This window comes from Falco punctatus, assembly GCF_963210335.1.
Source record: "Falco punctatus genome assembly, chromosome: 8".
NCBI classification, from domain to species: Eukaryota; Metazoa; Chordata; class Aves; order Falconiformes; family Falconidae; genus Falco; species Falco punctatus.
This window is the reverse complement of record NC_137588.1, coordinates 38982558-39006227: the sequence shown is the minus strand read 5'-3', so window position 1 is coordinate 39006227 and position 23670 is coordinate 38982558. Positions and strand designations below refer to the sequence as shown.

Genomic DNA, 23670 nt, shown 5'->3' with positions numbered 1-23670 from the left:
ATGATGACTCAGATTGCATCTTGGCCTGCAGTTTTGTTTTAGGGAGCTGTTCATTTTTATTTTTTTTTTCCTGCAGACGATATGATTAAAAAGCAAATATTTTAACATAACTTAGTGATCTGAGCTATTACTGAAATGTCCACAGTTTCACTCTTTTTTTTTCTCCTAGATTAAAGAAAACTTTAAAAATCTATTTGCTTTGACATATGACACAATATTTAAGAACTGAAATCATCAATTAAATCACACATCAGAAACATTTCCCTTTGGTAAAAAATATAGTGCTAGACGATGTACACTTTGAAATTGTTGTTAATGTTTAAAATGCAATCTGAAGTGCATATGTTATTTTAAAAAAAACATAAATTACAAATTTTAAAAGTTTAGGGGAAAAAAAAAAAACCACCCTAGCAGTCCTTGCTTAGCAAAAGCATTTGCAGGGAAATGTGTATCTTTGGGATTTGTGGATATGCATAGTTTTCTAGCATGAAAGCTGGAGATTTTATTCTTTATTTTATTTTTTTCCTGTTTAAAACTGAGTAGATCTAAGGGAAACAGAGTTCCTTCTGCCTGTAATAAAGTCCCAAACCCGATATGCACATGAAGGTAGTGAAAGCCTTTTGGATTGTCACTGAAAACAGAAAAGGTGAACGCTGACAAGATTTCAGATATTTTTTTTTTCCTGGGGATTGAGGGAGACTGAAGTTAAAAATAAAGTCCTCGTATGGTCAACATGTTGGAGGAAATTCAAAGACTCTCATAAAATAAACATATTTTAAGAAGTGTTTTGAATTTCACTCTGTAATTTCTGGCCAGCAGAAATTACAGTTGTATCTTTGGAGGGACATTATGTCAGATCAATGGTCATTATGCAAAAAAAATAAACTGAAACCTTGATGCTTTAACCTATTCAGCTATTAAAATGCAGAGACGAAGAGGATAGCTTTCCTTCAGGTTCGCTACTAGAAAACTTTGCACCGTTGTGTCGCATTTATAAAATATTTGGGTTTGGTGTTACAAGAGAGACATAAATTGTTCCTCAAAACAGCACGAGTACAAAGCATCGCAAGCTTTGGCAAAGGAATCTCATCAGCATTTATTAAAAAAAAAAAAATGACAGTTTATGTCCCCCAAAATAAAGGAAATTATCCAAGGCATGTGCAGGAGCAAAAATACCCTAGCCCAAAGCATGCTGCAAGTTGTTCCTGGGCTATATTTAACTGTAACCTTTGGAGTCTTAAAGTCTAAGGAGAGGATCCGTTGTGCCAGGTACCGGAGATCGTGTGCATCTGTGTGCATGGACCCATATAGCCCAACGTGCGCACGTGTGCCCTCGTTTTTCTGCAGCATTATTAAGAAAAGCTGTCCATACTTCACCATGTTGTTACATGTGTCTGTCTGCTGATTATAAAATGTGTTAAACAGTATTTAAAAAACAAAAAAATGCAGAGCTGCGCTTTGATTTATTCAGCGAACAAAACATATGCTTGCTGTTCTGTTCTATGTAATTCATATGATCAATAAAATTTTCTTTAAAAAGAGCAACTTTGGCATTTAGAAGGATTATGCTGCTGAATTAAAAAATGTTTTGCTTGCTGTATGTAGTCAACCTCAGTGCTCTTGCACCAACAGAAGTTTTTGGCTCACTAACGTCTGTTTTCCTGTATTTATTATTTCTGATCTTCAGGGTCGAAGCTGTATATTGCGGCTGTTACCCGCTGTGTCCCAAAGCCCTGGTGTACCCAGAGATATTCCCAGGTAGCTGCCTCGTTGCATATTCTTTTTGCTGAAATGTATTACCGTGATTCGTGCTAAAATACAAAGTTTGAGCATAAACTTGAGCAAAAGCAATTGTTTATTTGGCAAGCCAACATGTTAGTGTTAAGGAAAATATTATGTGTTTTAATACATTAGACGAAGTTTATATTTGCCATCTGTTCTTTTAAGATAACACAAAAGCAAGTTTTGAAATAGCATTCTTCATTGTTAGCATACACAACCCGTAATGATAGATTTTTGTTAAAAGGTCAGTGATGCTGCAGCGGTTTGCAGATTTTTTTTGATACACAGTAAAAAAAACCTGAGGCCTGAAAATCACACCAAATTATTTAAACAATTTAATACTTAATAGTATGCAACTGCAGTACAGGATACACACTCATGTAGTACCAGTTCTTTGAAAAATCTCATCACTAAATGTATCACATATGCATTGTGTTACATTAGAATAATGTATTTTAATCACCCAAAGGAGATGTCTAAACAGCACAACTACACAGTCTTATTTAGCATTAAACATCCTTGTGAGCTGAGGTAACCTTATAAAATCATGCTTAAATAATGTAAAACACGAGGCGGCACAGAGCAATATGCATTTTTAATTAGTAAAGTGACTAATATCGAGTGTGTGCTTTGAGGTTTTTGTTTCATTAAAAATGTATCTGTTTTTCCTGCAGCTGAATATCTGTATTCTACACCTGAACAGCTTTTTAAAAGGCTTCAGAATTTCTGCAAGAGACCAGATACTGTAAGGAAACATCTCTATAAGGTAGTTGTTCAGAATAGTTTTAGATGATATAATGCCATATTGAAGTACAAAGGAAAAAAACCCTTAAAAAAACAACATTTAATTAACATACTAATGTTTAAAGGAAACATGCTAGGGAGGGATATTAGCTGTTACACTAACAAGGATTAATTAAACTAGATGCCAGTTGTATTAACCTAGGTCTTATGAAATACGTGCACTTAATGCATGCTACATGCTTTTTTTTAATTTATTGTTTTCTAAAATGACTGTCCTTTACATTTGGACCCAAGAGGCTTATAAAAATGAACCTGGATTAATGCAACTCATTAGTTTAAAAGGAAAATAAAAGAAAGATCCTACAATTATAGTAATGAGGATAAGCCTACCTTCCTATCCTAATTTAATCGTCAGTCCTCAAAAAATGCAGGTGACAGGTATCAGGTAAGATTTCTCTGCCTTTTGGAATTAACTTGAATTCTTTTCATGATCATGATTATTTTAATGCTTTGCTTTTTTAATATGTGTTGAACGTAAAAAACTTTATCAGAAGCATAATTTACTGATATTTATTGTGTCCTGTTGTTTGCATTTATTTATGTGGATAAGGTGCAGTCTCAGTGGCAGACCCTCCATTCAAGTTTTTATCGACTGTTCAATGCTAGACCAACTTGCACATTTTTAAGTGGTGTATTTATACTGCTAGCAGTCACACTTTCTTCTTTTTTTTTTTTTTTTTTTAATTACACGATTGTGGATGAAGCACTAAATTTGACATTATTCCAGTGAAGGGCTATTATTACACGATGCTGCTGTTAGAAAAATAACTGCTATTTTCTGCATGCTGATATGTAAATTTACAGCGGTTTATGGCTTTCACAGTCCTGGCTATGCCGTGGGCAGGTTGGATACACATCACCCCTGCACAGGAGAGGTGTTTCAGGTCGTAAAAAACCTGAATTCAGCTGAAAAGGCTCGGGAGTGCATAGACACACTCCTCGTGTTACCCGTGCAATACAAATGCGGTCTTTTTAGCCTTCCCTGGCTGTCGCCGTCCAGGCACACTGTTAATGAGCAAGTCGAGTAATCTCCTTCTTAATTTGGAGGCTCACGCTGCCAGCAGACCTAGCCTCCTTTCTCCACCTTCCTCCCTCTGGGGACCAGAAAGTGTTGGGTCTTGCTGCATGTCGTCTGCCTCCCTAACCCTTCCTGCACACGTCGCAGGAGGAGCAAGGGTTTAGCCCATGTCTGACTTTTTTTTTTTTTTTTTTTTTTTTTTTTTTTGGTGACCTAAAAATAGACGTTTACATAACGATACATCAAAGATGATGTTGTTTCTGCAGGAAACAGTTAAACTTCAAGAAAAAAGGAGAGAACCAAAAATGCAATTTAACACCCAATTTCAAGCTCATTATCTTTCATTGTCTATTAACTTGGCAATGGTTCAGAAGGTAGCTCATAATAGTTTAAAATGCTGACTGAACACTTCCAGTGTTCAGCATTACTTCTTGAGTCAATACTATCGTATAGTTGTATTTGGTGGCTTCAAAGGGAAAACAGTCCTTAAACATTTACCTTGACATTTGCCAGTGCTTCAAGCTCAGCTAATAGTTGCGTTCACACCGGTCTTCTCTACGTATGGATCCCCAGCTCCTAAACAGAACCGAGGTGCCCTAAAAATGGAAATAACGGTCGAGGAAATGCTGATGTAAAATAGTATGGGGTTAAAATGTGTGTGCAAGTCCCATACGCGGCATGCTAATTTGCTTGAAGGATTTTTATTTATTTTTTTTTTAAAAACCCTTGGCGTGATTTGCAGGCAGAAGCTGAAGGTGTTTTATCCTCCCCCTGGTGTAGGGTTTGTGCGCTGTTAACAGCGCAGCCCCATTCAGATCTGCTGAGCGTTTGAGCTGAAGGTCCACAACAGGTAGCGACTGAGCCGAACGGGGGATCGTTTGCAAATTAGTAAAGCAGAGGCTAATCCCAAACCTGCAAGCATCAGAGGAAAGATCCCTGTTGTCTTTAATAGGCTTTGGATCAGCTCAGAAAATACTGTTAGAGTTGTCTTTTTGTACCTACACCCACGTACACCAGGTCTGCCTTCTGCAACAGAACGACCCGCAGAACCTCCTTGCAAAGTGCTGGCCGAGGCGTGTGTAGTTAATGTCATTATAGCTGGGACAGCGCTGGTGTTTCGGAAGATGAAAAAAGGGAAATTGTGAAGGGTACGCCAACACTTCCACCTGATTCTCACTTTTTTTCGATCAGGACAATATTATATATACTATAGTGGAAAAGGAAAGGGACCCCAGCACAGCAGGGCATGCTAAGTAGCTGCTTGTCCTTCAGAAACCTTCCTGACATACTCTCTGCCTGAAGTTCATAACGCGTCTGTGATTTCTTGAAAGTAAAAATACTTTCAAAGCAAATAGTGCTTTTCTCTACTGGTTGGGGATTCTGCTTCCTAGTCTGGGAAGTAATCATCATCAGAAGTACCTTGGCTTATCCTTTTAGATATTGTTGGGGTTTTATTACTAAGGATATCCATAATAATTAAACAGCGGTCTAATTAAACAGGCAGTTTATTCCTTCAGTTATCCTCAGTGCTCGTGCTGATAAAGTTAGGGGGCAGAAGGGAGATAAATGGCAGCGGGGCAGGCGGCTTAGGGAGGCGGACACAGCCAGCAGTCCTGTGCGGACACACAGACCAAGCCATTCTGCTGTACTGGCTTCACTCAACAGAGGAGATGCACGCTGGCACACTTTTAAAAATGTCTGTGATGCAAGCACCTATGAAAACCTTTCCAAATGATTGGAAAGTATTGCTGACCATGTGTATTCTCACAGCAGGCAAGGGTGGGCTTGTTTGCATTTTGACATCGCCTTCGACCAGTTATTAGCAGAAGATTGAGACTAGTGGAAAGTGAACCTCCTTTCAATTATTTGTTCTGTTTCAGTTTTATGGAATCAAACATTGCTGTCTGGTTTCTTGGTGTTTGTGGTCGCCACAGTAAGCGCCAGAATGAAGCAAGTAACAGCAACAGGGCATCAGTTTCCGTCAGAGTACACCAAAGGACCTGTCAGTGTTTGCAAGCTCCCTATCTAGTAGACTTAAAAAAAAAAAAAAAAAAAAAAAAAAAAAGAAAAGAAAGAAAGAAAGAAAAATAGGGCAAAACATTTGCTTCTGCATTATTGTCTTTAAGTTTACCTTTCAGTTCCCTCACTTCAGTTTCTTAATTTAAAACAGCATGTATAAAGAGTATACAGTGGAAAGGGACAAGAAGAGTTGCCAAAAGCCAGGCATGGAAGGAGCTGACAACTTTAAATAATCTCTCCCAGCCCTCCCAGCTGAATGAGTGCTGGTTGACATGCTGTCAGCTTCAGTTCCTACAGAAAAATCCTACTCTCACTCATGCTTGTTTAATGGAGAAAAGAATTTGGCCCACTTTCTGACATTCATCTTCTCATTTCCATCACACTACAGAAGCTCACCTGCATATGAAAAGACACATGGCGTGATTTTTTTTTTCTTTCTTACACCACCGTAGAAGGAAGTCTGCTGAATTCAAAGGGATTAAACTGCTGTAAAATCAAATTAAGATCCCAGTTAGACCGTAGACATCTGAATTGTTTCCAGTCTCAGGATTTGGCTGTGTAGGGCAGTTCTAACAAAACTTTTTTTTTTCTTTTTTTTTTTTTCCTCCTTCACTTTTTGCTCTGATTTGAGATAAAGCAGCATCGTTGGTACTTCAGGAAAACATGTAGAAGGGAAAACTGCTCCTGTTCCAGCTTTAATATTTAGGCATAGCTAGGAAAGCAGCAGGCGGCATTCTCAGCCTAAGGATACGGGGTGCTGGACATGTCAGGGTGCAGGGGACCTCATACCAGCTGTCCCATCAGCCGCTCAGCCCTGTTGCAAGGAGCAGAAGTTGTCCTGAGTTCTTGTACAGGCCATGTAAGAGCCAGGGACGATGCCTCTGCCCTGATCCTTACCTGCTCCCCAGCACAAACTCCACGAGAAACCCATTTTTCCATAAGGATGCTAACTGCGGCTCTGGATCAGCACGCCATGTGTCCAGTACCAGTTTTTTGATAGTGAGCAGTGGATACTGGGGAGAAGGGTGGCGCAAGTAGGAACAGGTTATTAAAGACCTTCCCTTTGTCTTTCACAGTTAGAGATTGGTCCTAACCCTGGACTTGGAGGTTTTATCATCTTTCAGAACCCTTTAGTGTTAAACGTTGCCAGGCTGTGCGTAATAGTTCTCCATTTGACATCCAGGCCCTTGGAAACACCTGTCTTGTCTTTCACATCTTTTCTGTAGCAAAGTCGTTCATCATATGTTTACAGATGGCGTTAAAAGCATTTCCTTCAATTTGGGTCAGGGTTTCCCCACCTTCAGTTGTGTTGTCTTATTCTGGAGTTGGTCGCCTGGAAGCAGAAGCTCCCCATCCATCTTTTCTATACCATTCATTATTTCATAAACATTTGTAAAGCACTTACAGTATCCCAGTCTTTTCAGTCTCTCCTCGTGAATATAATTCTATTTTTATATTCTAATCTCTCATCATTCAAGCCATTTTGATGCTTGAGAGCTGTTTTTGTGCTGGGGCGATCACTGCCTTGCAGAGCATTCTAGGCCATGCCATCGGTTTATGTGATATGTTGTACTCTGATAATTTCCAACCTGTTCCTGATGGAGCCGAACCTACCGTTTACTTTTTTAATGGTGAATGTATATTGAGCAGATGTTTGCTTACAGTGTTCTCCAGATCTTTTGTCCTGAGCTGGTAAAGTTAATTTAGAGCTTTATAGGGTATGCAAATAGTACAGATATCTCCATCCATCCTGCTGGCTTTCTGTTCATCAGCAGAGCATGTTTGCAGGGGAAAAAAGAGCAGTGTACTGAGTTTGTGCTTCTGCCTGGTTAGTATTAGGTGCAGGTCAGGAGGAGGTTAGAAGCGCAAATGGGAAACTTGTATTTGCCCCCTGAGATGCTTGATTTCCAGCGAGCATAATTCAGAATGGTTTCAGAGGGGGAGGTGGTCTAGATCTGCTTCTCAGAGCCTCTGTGGGAATGTTCTAGCAGCCTGTAAACTTGGGAGTGCTGTGTCCATGCTCTCTCATCTCTGTTTCAGTGCGAAGGCACGGGATCCTAAGTAAAATGTATATAATGTAAGGATCTCTTATGTGAAAGAAAACTTTGGTTACTTGTTTAGAACATCAAATCATAGAGTAATTAAGGGAGGTATTTCCTTATAGCTCATCTGGTCAGCCTCTGCTCAAAGTGGGGGCCAGCTTCGAAGTAGGATCTCACTTCAAAGTTGGATTAAGTTGCTCGGGGTTGCATCCAGGTTAGCGTGAAGTCTTGACATTATCCCTTCCCATATGTATGGCTGTTATAGGTGAAATCCAGCTGGCTTAGGAGGTTTGCATGGGTGAGAAGATCTGCTGGACTGTGGGACACAGTTTAAGCATTTTGGGCCGACCTTAGGTCTGGAAGCAGCTGTGATTAGGATCACCCTACCACGTGTGCTAATGTGGATCCTCACTGGGGAAGAAATGAGCGAGCAGGTAGGCTGTTGAAGTTGCCTACTAGGTCATTCTGGGATCCAACCATACATATACAGACATCATATATAAGTGTGCATATACTTACATATATTTGTGTGGACCGCACATGCATTTCTTCCAGGTCTTGCCTTGCTCTTGCTCTCTGAGGTATATATGTAGGAGATTTCAGCTCTGAAAATGTTTGTCTATGGCTCGCAGCACTTGGCTGAGCTTGTAGGGCAGGAAGAAGGTGTTCGTTAAGCAGGTGGTTACATGTGCATCTTTCAGCATAAACACCAGGACTCTGAACTTTTTATTCAAACGGTATTAAATAGCTTCCAATTTAGTTTTAGGAAGCAAGTGAAAAGTGGCAGATGAACCACAACTGCTGTAAAACAGTAGATGGAGGAGTGGGTCAAAGGAAGTAGGACTGACTTTGAAAGAAAAGCTGCAAAAAGCGTGAAAACTTATTTTTTCAGCAAAGTTTCTTGAAATTACCTTGAGAAAGAAAGCCTGAAACTGTTTTCCTGCTGTTGTAGTTGGTCAATGTGTTCTAAGCCATCCTATGCAAGGTACCCACCAGCTTATCTTGCGTAGACTCGCATCCCACATTTGGTGTTTTTTGTTTAAAAGCAGAAAGAATGAAACTTTTTTAAAGACCAAGACAGGAAACCGCAGAGCAGACCAGTTTGTTCAGGGAAATACTGTTACTTTACTGAGGAGTATTATATAGCTCTGACTCCGGCCTCACAGTGCACCCAGTTTGTGTAAACCAGTGCTGTCTTTTGATGGTGGTTTCCAAAGGTGCTTGGAGTTGGAAAGTTGAGCTCCAAAAGTAATTACTACAGGCTGCTTTCCACCTTGGTTCTTTCCCAATACTCACTTACGGAGGGAAGGAGCTAGGTCATGGAGTAAAGCTGACCCAATGCAAATTCCTCTGTAAATCACTCTGCTGTCTTGCCTGCCGAGTCTCAGGTTTTGTGCTGAATAATAGTCTCTAATTCTTAATTTTGTTAAGGTGTTGTTTTGGTTTTGTTTTTTTTAATGCAGAAAAAGTACGCCAGATCAGTAGTGTCTGCTTGAACTCCAGCTGTCCTGAAACAGCAGGTCTAAACGGGATGAACAGTCCTTGTGAAATTCTAAAGGTTAACTCTGAGGTCTAATGATGGCAGAGTAGATAATATTTGCTTTGGTTCTGATCTTAGGACATGGAAAACAAAGAAGTTGATTATTTCATAGAAGATATTGTACTGCTACTGTCATCTTACTGTGCTGCCTGTTCTTCGTGGGGAGATCTTGCTTATGTGAAAACTTTGCTTCTCTTGATCTCTACATATTTAGGAGATGTTTGACTGAATCCCTATTTCTTGGAAAAAAAAAAAACCAAAACCAAAAACCAACAACCAACGAATGCCCAGACCTTCGCAGAGTTATCACTCCCCCCCAAAAAGGAGTTGAATTAATTCTCTCTGAGGTTACCCTACATTAGAGCCCAGAGGCCAGACCAGCGATGGTCAGGCAGGAGAGTGAGGCCCTCACTCCTGCTGGGGGCCGGTTCTGCCATGTGGGAGGGCGAGAGGGGCCAGTCAGTCCCCGCGGGTGTCAGGTCCTTGGCGTGTCTGCCGGGACCGCCGATGAAGCAGATGGCGTTTGATGGTGCTCATCCAGGAGCAAGCACCCTGGGGCCGCCGACCAGCTTACCTGTCTTTAAAAATAAAATGCTGAATGCACCCAGATAACGCCGCCTAAGTGTTCCATGACCGCCTGGCTTGCACCCCTCGGGTCACAGCGCGTTGCGGCATGGAGCCGCGCTCCTTCCAGTGCCGGAGAGATCCCTTTTGTGTCCCAGCATCTAACGCGGCTTCGTGCACTTTTCTCTTCTGCTTCCTCGTAGGGCGAGACGGCTGGCTTTTCTTGGGCAGCGCTCGGCAGTAAATTCAGGTCTCTGCTTGCAGCAGAACCGAGGGAAGATTTGTGACAGATGGGGCTAAGTCACAAACTTGCAGCCTCAGGCAGAATTGTGGAAGTTTCCAGAGTGTGCCCATATTTACCTGATCAGAGAGAAAAGAAAATCTGCAGAGGAAGCCGAGCCTGGCTGCTTGTCATAGCTGACACAGAGCCATCTGCCACAAACCTGTGGCGGCTTCAGATCTCCAATCCCTGCCACCACCCCAGCTCAAATTAAATACAGATTCTTAGAGACGTTATGATGGTTACACATGTCCTCGGCATCACATGCAGGAGACTGTTCAAAAAAAATATGTGGCCTGTTGTGTAACCGCACTCATGTATCCCATATGTGGTGCCACATTGAATTTCCGGTTGAATCTGTTTTTATCCTTTGTACTGGATGACATGGTGCCTGAATTCTTTCTTTTCGCCGACACGATGGCAGCCAAGCTGCAGCTTCAAACGCTCACACTTGGCTGAGTTTCTACCTAGGTTGCCAGGTTATCATTGGAGCCTTATTGTGTCCTCAAAGGGCCACAGGGCCTGAAAGGAGGATCCGAACACTGCCGGACTAATTGGGCAGCCATCTCCGGGTTGTTTGGAGGCAAAGGGCTGCTTTAGCGCTTTTTTTTTTTTTTTTTTTTTTTGGCAAATTAATGACTCTCTGGCACGGGGGTTTTTAAGTGAAGGTATTAATAAGGGGTCTGGCAGGTAATCCCATGATTCGTGGAGTTACATTTGCATTTAATTAATCTTAAAGAAAGCTGAAAGATAAACAGCTGTAATTCAAACTAGCATGGGAAATATGCTACATGGTGCCATCTATCCGATAAAATGAAAGCCGAGACACTTGTTTTATTTCTCTCAAGGATGGAGAACAAACAGATAACAATCAAAATACTTCCAATAAAAACCAGTAGTTTAAATGTAATGGCAGTTCATCAAGAATCTTTGCATCCAGTTACAAATACAGTCTTTTAAAGATAAATCACTTATGATTCCAGCAGTCAAACGGCTATATTTGTTGATGTAAAATGTTTTGAAGATGTAGATTGTACAATAAATTTTTAATAAAGTGCCCACTGCAATTTTTAATTAGCATATCTCATTCATGTATAAGTGTGTACATCTATCTGTATATTTATCACTATGCGTATCCTTGTGTCAGAGTCAATGAATGCAATTGTGTCTTTATCTGATGAAGTAGAATCTGTTTTGCAAGCGATAATAAAACATTATGACAATTCCAAGATTTCCAACTCTGCTCTGGGAAGAATCAAGAAGAGGACTGTCGGTGAGGTGTTACGATGTGAAGCCCAGTAAGACCTCGGTTTGCGGACAGATATGGTTTCAGCTCCCCGTGTGTCAGACAGGGTACCTCCTCTCCCTCTCCCAGCAGGCTGTCACCCATCAGCAGCCATCAGCATCTTCCCTTTGCCCGAGCACCGTCTGCAGCAGGTGAAAGCCACGGGCTGGTCCCTCTCCACACGTATGCCTTCTGATTCCATCAAGATGCTGAAATGTCTGTTTTCAGCGTGAGGGAGAGCGTGCAGTACCTCTCCTTAAAAAAAAATTACTCCATTAAGCAACCAAAAACCTGAGGGACATCTGATGGTAAGTGTTCGGCTATTTTCCTAGCACTGCGAAGTTGTAATGTTGCAGTAATCATCTCTCTTGTATGCTGGTTCCTCTTCATTTCTGCTCAGCCGAAGCCCAGATTGGCTGTGGGTGTTGAATGCGGTTGAGTAGAAGTGATCTTCTCAAGGCAGCCTGTGTAGGTGTGGTAGTCACACTTGGTAGAGCCAAGGAGCAGGACTGCCTTGCGCTTTGTACCAGAGGGTATTGTAGGTGTTCATTAATGTTATCACACCTTGCACCAGCAAGAGCAAATGAGAATATTTGTTTTGTCTTTACTGATGGGGAAACTGAGGCATGGCGCAATTGAAGCGAATCGGTTCGAGTTTCACAGTGAGTCATTCTGCAAACCAATAAAAGGGAAAGAGACGCTGTAACGTCGCATGAGGGCTTGTGGTGAACAGGCTCAATACACCAATTTCTGTGGTTTTGAGCTGAAGACTGCTGCTGTCCTCGGTGCACACCCTGAGCAGGCCAGTGACCAGAGGAGGTCTCACCCAGCTGCTCGGCAAGGTGGTGCTCTGCCTTGGTTTACTGACTGATCAGTGATGCTGTAACCATACCCAGCTCAGTCTGGTAAGTGAGGCTTCATCTTGATGGAAAATTTTCCCTCCGAGTCACAAACCCTTGTAAATAACAGTTTATAATAGAAACACTGCGAGAACTTTGAATTGCAGGGTAATAAATAGCAACGCTGCATTATCTTCTGGTATTTCTTTACATTCTCAGTGAAGATGCACAGCTGCTCCGGAGTGAGGAGGGGAAAATGCCCTTCCCGCATCTCCTGGGACCTGCAGGTTGGCCTCATGTCAGGGCACCCTGACATGTCCCTTGAGGTCCTCAGTCAGGAGGGTGAGGTAGGACAGCCAGGTAGTTGGAGGCGATGCTTCCCCCGAGGCAGTCTTCCCCCGTAGACTGAAACAACCTGAGGAGTTTTGCCTCACAGTTTCTGAAGATCAAACGAGACAGCCGCTCCACACTGCTTCATTTAAAGCCTTCGCTTCAGAAGGTCAGAGAGACAAATTGGGATCTCAGTCCCGTTTTTCCTACACACATGAGTAAGCGGTGAAGGCAGAGACCTAGTCTTATGAGCAAAATGACGGAATTAGACCTTGGCTTACTTTCATATTTATTGATGTTTCACCTGCACTGGCACAGCCAACTGCAGGTGCTTTGGGAGAGGTTTAGGTAGGGAGCGAGGGGCGCAGGGGTTTTCTCGACTCCTGCAGACGCTGCGAGCATGCTCCTACCGGAGCCTCCTTGCCTCCTGCATCACTACAGGCCAGGCACCTCATCCTGCCATCCTTGTGTCTTAGTACTTGAGAGTGCAGGAAACACAGGTTTATTCCACATGAGAGTCATCTTTTCCCATATAATAGAAAAGAAAATCCTAAAATAACTAGGGAATTTTGTAGCAAACAGTTTCCAGCATTGCTAGCCCTGCTCTGGTCGTGCTGCAGGCACCACGAGGAGCCATGCTACAGACCAGCTTCCATCCGCGTTTGCAGCGTCGAGACCTCTGACTTAGCTGAAAGCTGTTCTGAATTAGGAGGCTAGATTTTTCTAATCGCATTTTTAGAGACTGAGCCAGCAGTTCATTAGAAATCATGGAGCAAATTCTGCTTCTCTATTACACCAATATAAATCTTGAATGAATTTATATCAGGATAACTGGGAGGGTAGAATGTACCTCCCATCTTGTTCCTCAGATTATTAAAAGTTAAAGGGCCTTGAAAATTAAATTCACCTTTCCCTGTTTGAGCTGTTTACTCTGTTTTTTATTCCAGTAAGGACAGTTGAAATGAATTACCCAGTCTCATTTCTGTTCATAGTCACTTTTAAGTTTGGTTCTCATGTACTAGCCCAAGACTAGTTTGTGTGGAAAAGACCGGAGGGCATTTTCTTTCAAACAAATTGTTTTCCTGGGAATGATTTCCTAGAGAATTATATTAAAACCTTTCCCTGAATCCTTGATTTTTGGAAAAAAAATATTTTCCTCTTCTATATCCTCGATTTGGGGGACTTGGCAGTCCTCTACTTGCAGATATAAATGGGTGCCTTAATGAAAGTTCTTGAGAATTTTACCTTCTAATAGGCTAGCCTTATTTAACTGAAACACTTTTTAAATGATTCAGTCTGGTAAGCAAGGCTGCATCTTGCCTCTGAATTTTGCCTCTGAGTTATGAACCCTTGCAAAGAAGGTTTTATAATAGAAGCACTGTCAGAGCTTTAATTATAGGGTAATAAATAGCGATGCTGCATTATCTTCTGATATTTCTTTACATTCTTAGCGAATATACACAGCTGTTGCTGGAAACCGATAATCAAGTGCTATGTAACTGTGCTACAACTTAGCACCCACCCTCCGATAGCGGCAGCGGCGGCAGCAGCGGCAGCAGCCAGCGCGTAGCGGGGCGGAGGCAGCGGGCAGAGGGTTCGGGCAGCGGGTCCCGGGCAGGGGGGGGCGGGCTGGCCGGGCCCGAGGAGCTGCCCGAAGTGCATCTGCTACGGGGCGGGGGGAGTGGGACGGCGGCATCCCCGGGAAGAGCTTTTCCCATCCCGGCCGCCGGGGCGAGGCCAGGGGGATGGAGCTGGGGCAGAGCGGGGAGCCAGGGTTAAACGAGGCCAGTGGCAGCAAAAGCAGTAATAATAATAATAATAACAATAATAATAATATGGACAATAGTAGCGCTAAAGGGTGGGAGGGCGCAGCGGACGCTGCGGAGCCGGGGGCGGTTGCGGCCCCGCCGTGCGCTCCGCGCCTCCCCGCGCAGCCCGGCGCAGCGCTGCGGGCGGCAGAGGAGCCCCCGCTTCCCCCCCTGCGCCCCCGCGCCCCTCCGCCTGGCTCCGCGCCTGAGGGGCTCCGCGGGACGGCATCCCGCCCCCCCCCCACCCCGCCGCTGGTCATTAGCGCTATTATTGATAATAAAAAACATGATGTTATTTCGGAAATAAGATTATTTTGTAAGTTGTATATGCAGAGACTACCACACCGCACGCCCCGGAGTGGCCCTTCCGCGGCTGCGGAGCGGCTGCGCGGGGTAGGCAGCCTCTGCCCCCAGCCCTGTGCGCCTGCCGCTGCTCGGCTCCGTCTCTCCCACAGGTTGGGTGTCCGCGCTCAAAAGGAAAAAAAAAAAAGGCAAAAACCCACAAAAGAGAAAAAAAAAAAAACAACAACAACCCAAAGAAGGCAGAAATACCCGCAAAGCCGGCAAGCAGCGCGGGCGCGGAGCGCGGCGCTGGGGAGGAGCGGAGGGCTGCGGGCGAGGGACTTAACCCTTGGAGCTTTGAAGGCGAAACAAGGTAAGGCGTTGGAAAGGCATGTCTGTAAACAATGATAATTAGCCTTTTCCAAAATCATAACACTGATTAAAATCTCTGATTCATTATTTATTCATCACAGAACCTCTTCGCAGACCTGGGAATAGTGATTAAAACCTAAGTGCTGCTTAATTCCGCACAGCTAGAGAGGCGCCTACCAAGGGGTTAAAGCAGGAAGGAAAGAGGAAACCGAGCAAACAGAATTCTTCTTTTAAGAACCAATACTTTCTTCTTCCCTTCCTGGCAGGAATACTCCTATTCCCCCAAATTTTGGTATTATGAAAATGTTTCTCATACGAAGTACAAGTGTTAGACTGAATCCAGTTGGTACTGAAATTGCAAACACACTTTCACTCCTAGAAAAGCCAACAGAAAGGAACTTCTTTTAACTCCATAATAGCAGGTTACATAGTAAATGAACAACTGATGGTCAAGGGGCCAATTATGGTATAAATATCCGTTGTTTACAGCGAGGTGTTAAATGAGCCTTTCGAGCACAAAGGATCAGACTGTCTAAGCTACAATTTGTGCTTCATCCCATTACGTCTCCCCTAAAAAGGCCCGTGCCGTTGTAGGTAATGTGCGCGCAGAACATATTTCTTTCTGTTGATTTTAGTTTGCTTTAATTCAATACACACTCTTGTTTACTTTTTAAAATTTAAATAAATGTCAGCATTGTATAATTTCTATGTTAACAAAGCAGTGAGCAAAATCCCTTGTATGTTTATAAAATATTATTGTTTAATTCACATAGTTTAGGAATTCCAAATGTTGAGAATAGGAAGGAGGCCAAATACCATCTGTTTATAACTATGATGCATCATCATATGTGTACTTTAAAAGAGAAGAAGAAAAAAAAGCTTGGTCAATCATGCCACTGTTCTATCTGCTAGGAATATGGTGAGGGTTTTAAAATCGCTCCGTGCAATTGGCAGGAAATTTTGGTAGGGTTTAATTCTGAGTAGGGATGTTACAGGAGTTGCTCACGTCTGTGTTCCTGTCGGAAAAGCTGCGTGAAATACTCACGTGCCCCGGCTCCTGCAGGCACATATTCAATCACTTTCTCCCAGCTTCAGTAGTTCCCCCTTCTACAGACCAAGAAACGGGCACTGGAAGATTTCTTTAAGCTCCTTTTAGGTTTGGGGGGGGGGGGGGGGGTGTCGTATGCATTTGGGGGTACCTTTTCCAGGGAGTCGTACATTCGTATTCCTGGATTTTTAAGAAAGAAAGTGTGATGGTTTTGTAGCCTGCCTTGCAAAACACAGTCTATAGGCTATCATTCAGCTGATTCTGCAAATGTGTGTTGGGTTTTTTGGGGTTTTTTTTTGTTTTGTTTGTTTTGTTTTGTTTTGTTTTTTTAAAAAACCCTCTGTCAAATGATAGTAGTTTTAGGTCCAAGTTAAAATAGATCCTCATTAAAAATAATACATTCCATACTACTGAGTTGTACGTAACGTGCATTTTAAAGAGAAGGTAGTCTGCAGGCTTAAAAACAAAGAGAGTGTCTCGAAGTTAAGTAGATAAGAAGATTTTTTTTTCCAAACCCAAGTTAATTAGCTAGTACGTCAAGCCTCATAGATGTCTTCCTACCTTTCAAGGGCTGAAGAATCCCCAGTAAATGTACTTAAACTTCCTAGCGAGGGCCAGTGAGATGAATGCAGAGATTAGGGCGAGTATTACCATGCCTTCTCAGTACATCCCAGCTGCAGTTCATCCTACTATTGATAATGATGCTTGGAGTTACTGAGGTGGTTTCTGAAACTCACATATGGGGTCCTTTCCCCAAGGATGAGGAATAATAGCGGCACTCAGGTGGTACGGGGAGGGTAAGAACAGATTTGCAGTTATCTTTGCCTGATGCATGGTGAATTTTTGGTTGTGCTGATTTAATAAATTGAGAGGTACATTTAGGATAAGGGCTGTAATTCTCTGATACAGTTTTCATTCTGTGTTAACAAACGGAAGAGGGAGGGGGAGGGGGTGGGGTGAGCACAGGTGAAGGGAAAAATGTCTGGGCTTGCTGGAACCCAGCCCTGGCAGAGTGCTGGTGCAGTATGAAACGTTTTGTGGCCAAACTCTCAGCAATTTCTGTAATACCGCAATTTAGCATACTATACGCTGCGCTGAAATGCCTGGGACTTTGTTTTTGAACTTCTTCCTTTCTACTGTTACATTTAACTTGCAGCATCTTGAATTACTTAGCTACACCCAGACAGAAAGTTACAGCTTCTTTTGCTCTGTGCACTGTGCTGAGCTGTTGCTGCTAAAAGCTGCCCGTCAGGGTGTGAAAGCCCTTCCCAGCTCTTTCCTGTATGTTTTCCATCATAAGTCAGTCTTTAAGGTATCTTTCCGAGACAATTTATTATCTTGAAAGGCTTTTTTTTTTAAATTATTATTATTTTTTTAACATTAAGGAAACGCCTTACACACCTTTCTGAAATAATCTTTATGGAGCTGGTTCTGTCGAGAGATAATTTGCTACCATGCAGTGTGTTTAATCTGCTCACGCTGACACTACAGGAGTGAAAAGCAGGACAAAAGATACCTTCTGTCACTGTAGTTTGCAAGAAGTCATAAATGTGAAATGTATACAATCCCAACTCAAAAAAACCCTGGTATTCTGCGCCAGCTTCAGATAGGCATGCATTCCTGCGTATTACTTCATATTTTCCATGGCTATGTGATCCTTGTCTCCCAAGCTGAGATAGCAATCAAGGGGGCAGATTGTCCAATTATGATGTGCATACCTGTCCACCAGGAATTGTATGGAACCCTCATACTCATTTATCACTTCATTTTTACACGCTGGAGTAGTTTTATGAGATACACTTGATAGAAGCAGTTTCGAAGGTTGCTAAATACCATGTTCATTGCATGCTTGGTTTCATGCCGTTCCTGGGTGCTGGAGGGTCAGTGCAGATGGGTATTTCAAATCTCACCCAAGCAGAGGTATAAATTCTGTATAAAAAGCTGTGGCTGAGGTTATGCCCCCTCCACCCCTGACTCCAGCGTAGTGGGCATATCTGCTGTACCTCTGGGCAGTCATCGGTACCTGAATTGGGGCCAGCAGCTTTCCATGCAGCAGCTGCACGTCTTGCACTCGTGTCTGCTGCGAACAAAACATGCATTGGGCATGAAGCACGCAGTAATTCACAAGAACACACTCCCCGATGCATCGCACTAACTTCTAATCCCCTTTTGGGGTCTGAACACCTTGTGTTCCCACTAGCGGTGGTAGCTGAGGACATTCATCGTCTCACAAGCTCCCGGGCATTAACATTTAACCGTCCTATAATTTGTTTTTTAAGTGAAAGCAGGGAGATTAATAAACTTAATCTAGCATTCACACAGATTTGAGGACAGCTGACCTCTGCCCTCTAGAGACCTGGGCTCATTTAAGAATCTGCATCTGAGAGAGCCCCTACAGTTGTAATGTCACAGCAAGTCCTGTCCCCCATGGACTGCAGCATCTCACCCTCTATTTCTGCAGCAAGAACAGTGGTGACAAGGAATTTGTTTCTTTTATTTATGTCTCCCGCCTCTGAAGGGGTCAGTGTTAGCAAACACAGCTCCCTTCTGCAAGACAGCAGGCTAGAGCAGCGCTCCTGGGGGAAACCACAGCAAAAGTAAAATCCTGGTCAAAAAATATTAAATCTTCCGATTTGTTTGTGTTTAGGAAAGGGGAAAAAAAAACCCCAACGAATAACAAAAAAAGAAAAGGGGGGGGGGGGGAAGCTGGAATGTCACGTCTTTGTTTTGGGGCACAGGTCTGCAAGTTTTGGTATTATCCTGCAAAAATCCCCAAATCAGCAAAGCCTTTCATGTGGAAGCATTCAGCCAATGGAAACGCTGCCGCAAACTGCAAAGCATTATGTATGGAGCTCTTTGCACATTTCATGTCGTACAATTCTTTGGAAAAATTTGGATAGGAGTAGTTTGTCAATGCTATTAATAGATATGTTTAATGCAGAAGTGTGCAATGTGATGAACAGCCTTGGCAGGAACCATATCCAGCCTGATTGTATTGTAATACTGTTTGATGCAGCAGTATGTTTGATCAGTTACAAGTGATGAGTATCATATCACATCAAACAATTTAATACAGTCTCATTGTATGGAATTATGGCTGCTGTCAATCAGCATGTGGCCTATTCCTTGCAGATCTGTCTTTGGGAGCTGGAATACAATGGTAGCTACATAAGCATTAATAAATAAAGTGCTGCTGGAATTCCATACAGACCTGTTGAGATTTTTGTTTCTCTTTCATGGCCTTTTAATTTTTTATTCCACCCCCACACACCCCGTCTTCTTCTTCAATGCCGCATGGAGATGGGCTCACCTGGTCAATAGGACCACCAAGGGTGGAGCTGGCGTGCTTTGAAGAGTGCTTGGAAAACATCTAGCAAAGATACATGAGAGTTGTGAATTTTGTTTTTTGCAAATAGCAGCCTGAGTAGAAATCCACTGAACTTGTTTTCTGCTGAAGCTTCAGAGAGTCTCTTTTCTTGGCTTCCTCGAGGGGGAGGAGCAGCTACCTATTAAAAATGCATATGTTTTGTCTTACTGCTTGGCGCACCTCACTTGATAACCCCCTACTTTGGTTTGGGGATGGCACTCTTTGAACTTAAAGTCTCTTCCTTAGGACTGATATATTCAAGGTGCTGGAGGGGAAGCCTCTATCAGATGAAAGATACGTATGTAAATAACGGTGCAGAGGTGGGGTTTAAGGCATTACCCATTTTCCTATCGGTTTCAGACATATGCTGCTCTGCTGCTGCCTTGCCTTGTGAAAGCTGGGAATCCCTAGCACAGTGTATGATTTTTAATGAAGTCATACTCTGCTGCCTGCAAATATGGGGTCATGCTACACTTGTACAGGAGCGGTGATTTCAGTAATGTTGCTTATTGTGGTCAAAGAGGGCAGAAGATTGCCTTTTTGCATTGTGTGGCTCTGGGGTTTTGGAGCCTGCACAGACAAATTGATTACGTTGCAGTAGGCCACACATTCGGAGAATAGAGGTGTCATGCTGGAAAGCCAAATTTCAGCAGCTGATTAATCAATGTAATGACTGTAAGTTTTTCCACCTTTTGCTACGGTCTCAGCCTGCAAATCTAAATAACTTTCCTACTTGGACGGGAAACCTCAGAATAAATTTTTGTAGATACTATAGGAAGTGGTTGTTGACTTAATAAATTACACATTTCCTTCTGCATAGCAAATCATCCTAGGGGTTAAAATGAAGCACAGTTAGAGATAGGGACAGAAATAAGGATAGCTGCATTTAAGAAAAGTTTCTGGTCGACTTTGAGGTGGTGGCGGAGCTCAGCGCTGGTTTGGAGGGGTGCAGCCTGGCATTCCCCAGCTTTCTGAAAACAGTGTTGACTGATCACGACAGAGGACTTAGAGCAATCAGGGCTGCGGAGCTAGTCTGGAGGAGGCTTAGCATTTATGTAACTCAAACAACCTGAACTCAGAGGCATCCTTATAAAGCAAATAAATAAAGACCCGGCTTGCTCCTGTAATGTCATCCACCTGATAATGCCTGAGCACTGCTCAGCCAGGTATTTCCTCTGCCTTGTAATCCAAGCAAGATAGACAAGACCCCATATGCTCTGTTTTCCATATGGGAATAGGTTATCCTGTTCCCCACGTTAATTCTGGAATCTTATGGTTTTTATGGACTATAAAATTGGCCACAATTATATCCTGCTCTTGCAAATGAATCTGATTAATTCAGAGCCAAAGAGCTCCATGGTGTCTGATAGTCTGGGTCTTTTACAGTGCAAGGTAATGTAAGATAGCAAGTATAAAATTATATTTGTAAGTGTCCTTACAGCAAAATTATTTTTTCTTGAGACCTGGCTTGTTACGTAGCTACAATACTCCAGAATCATACAGCACCTGAAGTGGAGCGTGTCCTACCCCAGTTTATCGCATGTCTGGCATTAATTGGCAATGGCTCCGTCTGAGACCGTTATCCAGTCAAATCCTGTAGGCCATGCAGGTCTGGATGGTATTTAGATCAGAAAACTCATCCAAGCAAGAGGAGCATTGGTTTGCCACTAATCCACAGGAGAGTAGTACCTCCACAAGGTTATTTGTAGATTATAAGGCCAAGAAAGGACTATTTGGATCATCTGGTGTCACGTGTATAACACAAGCCATATGACTTCCCTCAATTAATTCCTGTTTGAACCAGAAAACCTCATCCTCTACCGGTCTAAAAATTGCCAGTGATGCAGAAGCCGCCACAACCTTTGATATTATTAGATACGGTGCTTTCAGCGATGTTTTCTCTCCAACAAAGAGACAAAAGTGATGTTTATCTCCTGTGATTATTAGATACTTGTTTCTGGGGCAAGGATGTCAGTCACGGCACTGAGACCAAAGTCCCTTCTATATCAACACTTGTCACCTGGGTTCCCCTCATGGTCCCATCTTGATCTAGCATCCCTCATTTTGTCAGTTTTCTGAGACTGCTGTTGCAAAGGGCAGCTCTTCAGCAGACACCATGGTGATTTTGTGCAGAGTGTGATGGTCCATTGATAAATAGTGGTCCCTGCACTCGTTTGGTGGGGTCCACCTAAGACAACCAGAAATGGCATCGCTGAAGTGATAACCAATACCTATAGTTAAAAGGTTTTGAATTGCTGTGCATTTTAGGGGTCTAAAGAAAAAAATTAGAAAATCAGTGCCATTGGTGTAGGTTGTGAAGCTCTTGCTGCTCACTGGGATGAAAGGCACCATATGTGAGACACGTTGCTGATTTCTTATATTCAGAAAAGTTGTTCTTAAAGAGCCCAAGGGCAGAGTGATTCGTGCCTGCTGTAGGGAGGTGTTTCATGGGTTGGTTTAGAGGTTTAGAAGCGTGGTTTAGAGAATGAGAGGGGATGCCATTCCCCCACTATACATTAACATAATGAGCTCAGGGTTAGCATTGTTGAACTGAAATGTCAGATTTTAATTATAAGGAGAAAAGTTTTGGTGTTTTTTTTTTTTTTTTTTTTTTTAATAAAAATCCTGCAGAACATTAACACTATTTTTGCAGGCATTCACCCTAGTTTGTAGAACACATCCATCTCCCTCTCCTAGCTGCACAGCCTATGAAATCTGTGAGAGGAATATAATTTCTTAAGCAGTAAAATATGCTTCCTAGCTAATGAGATATCCACATCTCCCCCATCTTGATAATAATAAGGAGCCTCACAAATGCAGTAAAATTCAGCTACACACACACACACACACCCACCCACCCTTTCCTTTCTTGGAGGATAGAAGGAGCAAAATTATTAGTGACTCTTTGTGGTGGGGAGAGTGAACCATGGGGCAACAGGACATCGCTCTCCTTCCTCCCAAGGGGTCGAAAGCATCCTGCACCCAAGTGCCCCGACCCTGTGTGAAGTGAGGCACCTCCAGTCATGGTCCCCACAGCTCAAGGACCATGCTGGAGCAATACAGCCATCCCATGCACGTAGGATGTTCACGAGACAGCTTGCTTTGTGCAAACAATGCACGACCCCCCGGTGTGTGTGCCACTGACATCCAACACAAGATCTTCAAGCACATCACTGAGAGGATGGTCTTAAAGGTCTTTTCCAACATAAATGATTCGATGTAATTCTATGTCTCTTCTTTCCTATCCCCACTCCCTCCCCCCTCCCCATGGTGCAGGACCCCCAATGAGTTAAAAGTATAAGAGCTGCTCAGAAAGAGGTCAACTAATAAATGATATCTAAATCCTAGTCCCAGATTTTCTGTTTTAAACATGCTGCACAACTAACACTGTGACACTTTGGCAATATGATGGAGAAAAATCCTGTGCCAGCTGACTGATGAGCACCCATCTTTTTTAATTAATTGGGTTGAAAAATATCTTGTGTCAGTTTGAATGTAGGGGCTCTTTCAGCTTCATTTTTTCTGGATACATATATAGATATATCTATCTGCAGATTTGAAAGCCCAGCGTGCGGCCTCATAAATGATAAAAATATGTATATACTAGAATTATACACACACACACACACATATTGGATAAATTGATACTTAAACACATACGTGTGTATAAAATGTTCTGTTCTCTGTTCTGAGAGATATTTATAAATAGATTTTATATATATATAACTATTTCTATTATTCACAGCTTTATGTGTGTGTATTGTAAAATCTGGGTTGTTGGTTGTTTTTTTTTTTATTTTCCCCTGGTATGCTTTTTAGTTTTTAGCAGAGTAATATATCTGATTTCTCTTTAAATTAAATGAATTTATTTGTCTGCCTTCCCTTAATGGAATCAGTTTTGATATACTCTTTGTTCATGCTGTTACAGGCTTCAGTCTAAGGGCTCTTTGTATTAACTTTTTTAAGTTACATTACAAAGAGGTTTTAAGATTTCCCAACAGGCTTTTATTTAACCAGGGCTTTTGATCTCAAACCTGCTGGGGCCTAGTGAAATCCTTACCAATTCTCCAGTAACTCCTCACTATTGGAATTTGAAAAGACCCACCTGAAGGATTTAACTCGCTGTATGGCTTCAGCCATCCTTTAGATGCTTCTATTCATGCAGACAGCGAGGGGGTCGAGGGCACCCTTTGTGATCCTCCAAGTAGCCTAAGGTGCCCTTTGCATAAGTTGTACTCCCGAGGAAATAAAAATCAGGAGGACACAAACCTATATACCTTATTTCCTGCT

The 23670-nt window shown here is 42.6% G+C and overlaps 1 protein-coding gene across 19 annotated transcripts in view; it reads left to right on the top strand.

Moving 5' to 3' along the window:
- GTDC1 (glycosyltransferase like domain containing 1) overlaps positions 1-23670 on the top strand; it is a 342121-nt gene that overhangs the window by 174913 nt on the left and 143538 nt on the right. For 10 of the 19 annotated variants that reach the window (XM_080399708.1, XM_080399704.1, XM_080399703.1 and 7 more), the window contains 3 exons: positions 1688-1758; positions 2457-2548; positions 9973-21978. In XM_080399708.1, the coding sequence (XP_080255834.1) occupies positions 1688-1758; positions 2457-2548; positions 9973-10056 (247 nt within the window). In that variant the 3' untranslated portion in view covers positions 10057-21978. Of the gene's footprint in view, positions 1-1687; positions 1759-2456; positions 2549-7930; positions 8100-9128; positions 21979-23670 lie in introns of those variants that run through there. The other 9 variants (XR_013930064.1, XR_013930065.1, XR_013930066.1 and 6 more) reach the window with 8 other exon arrangements.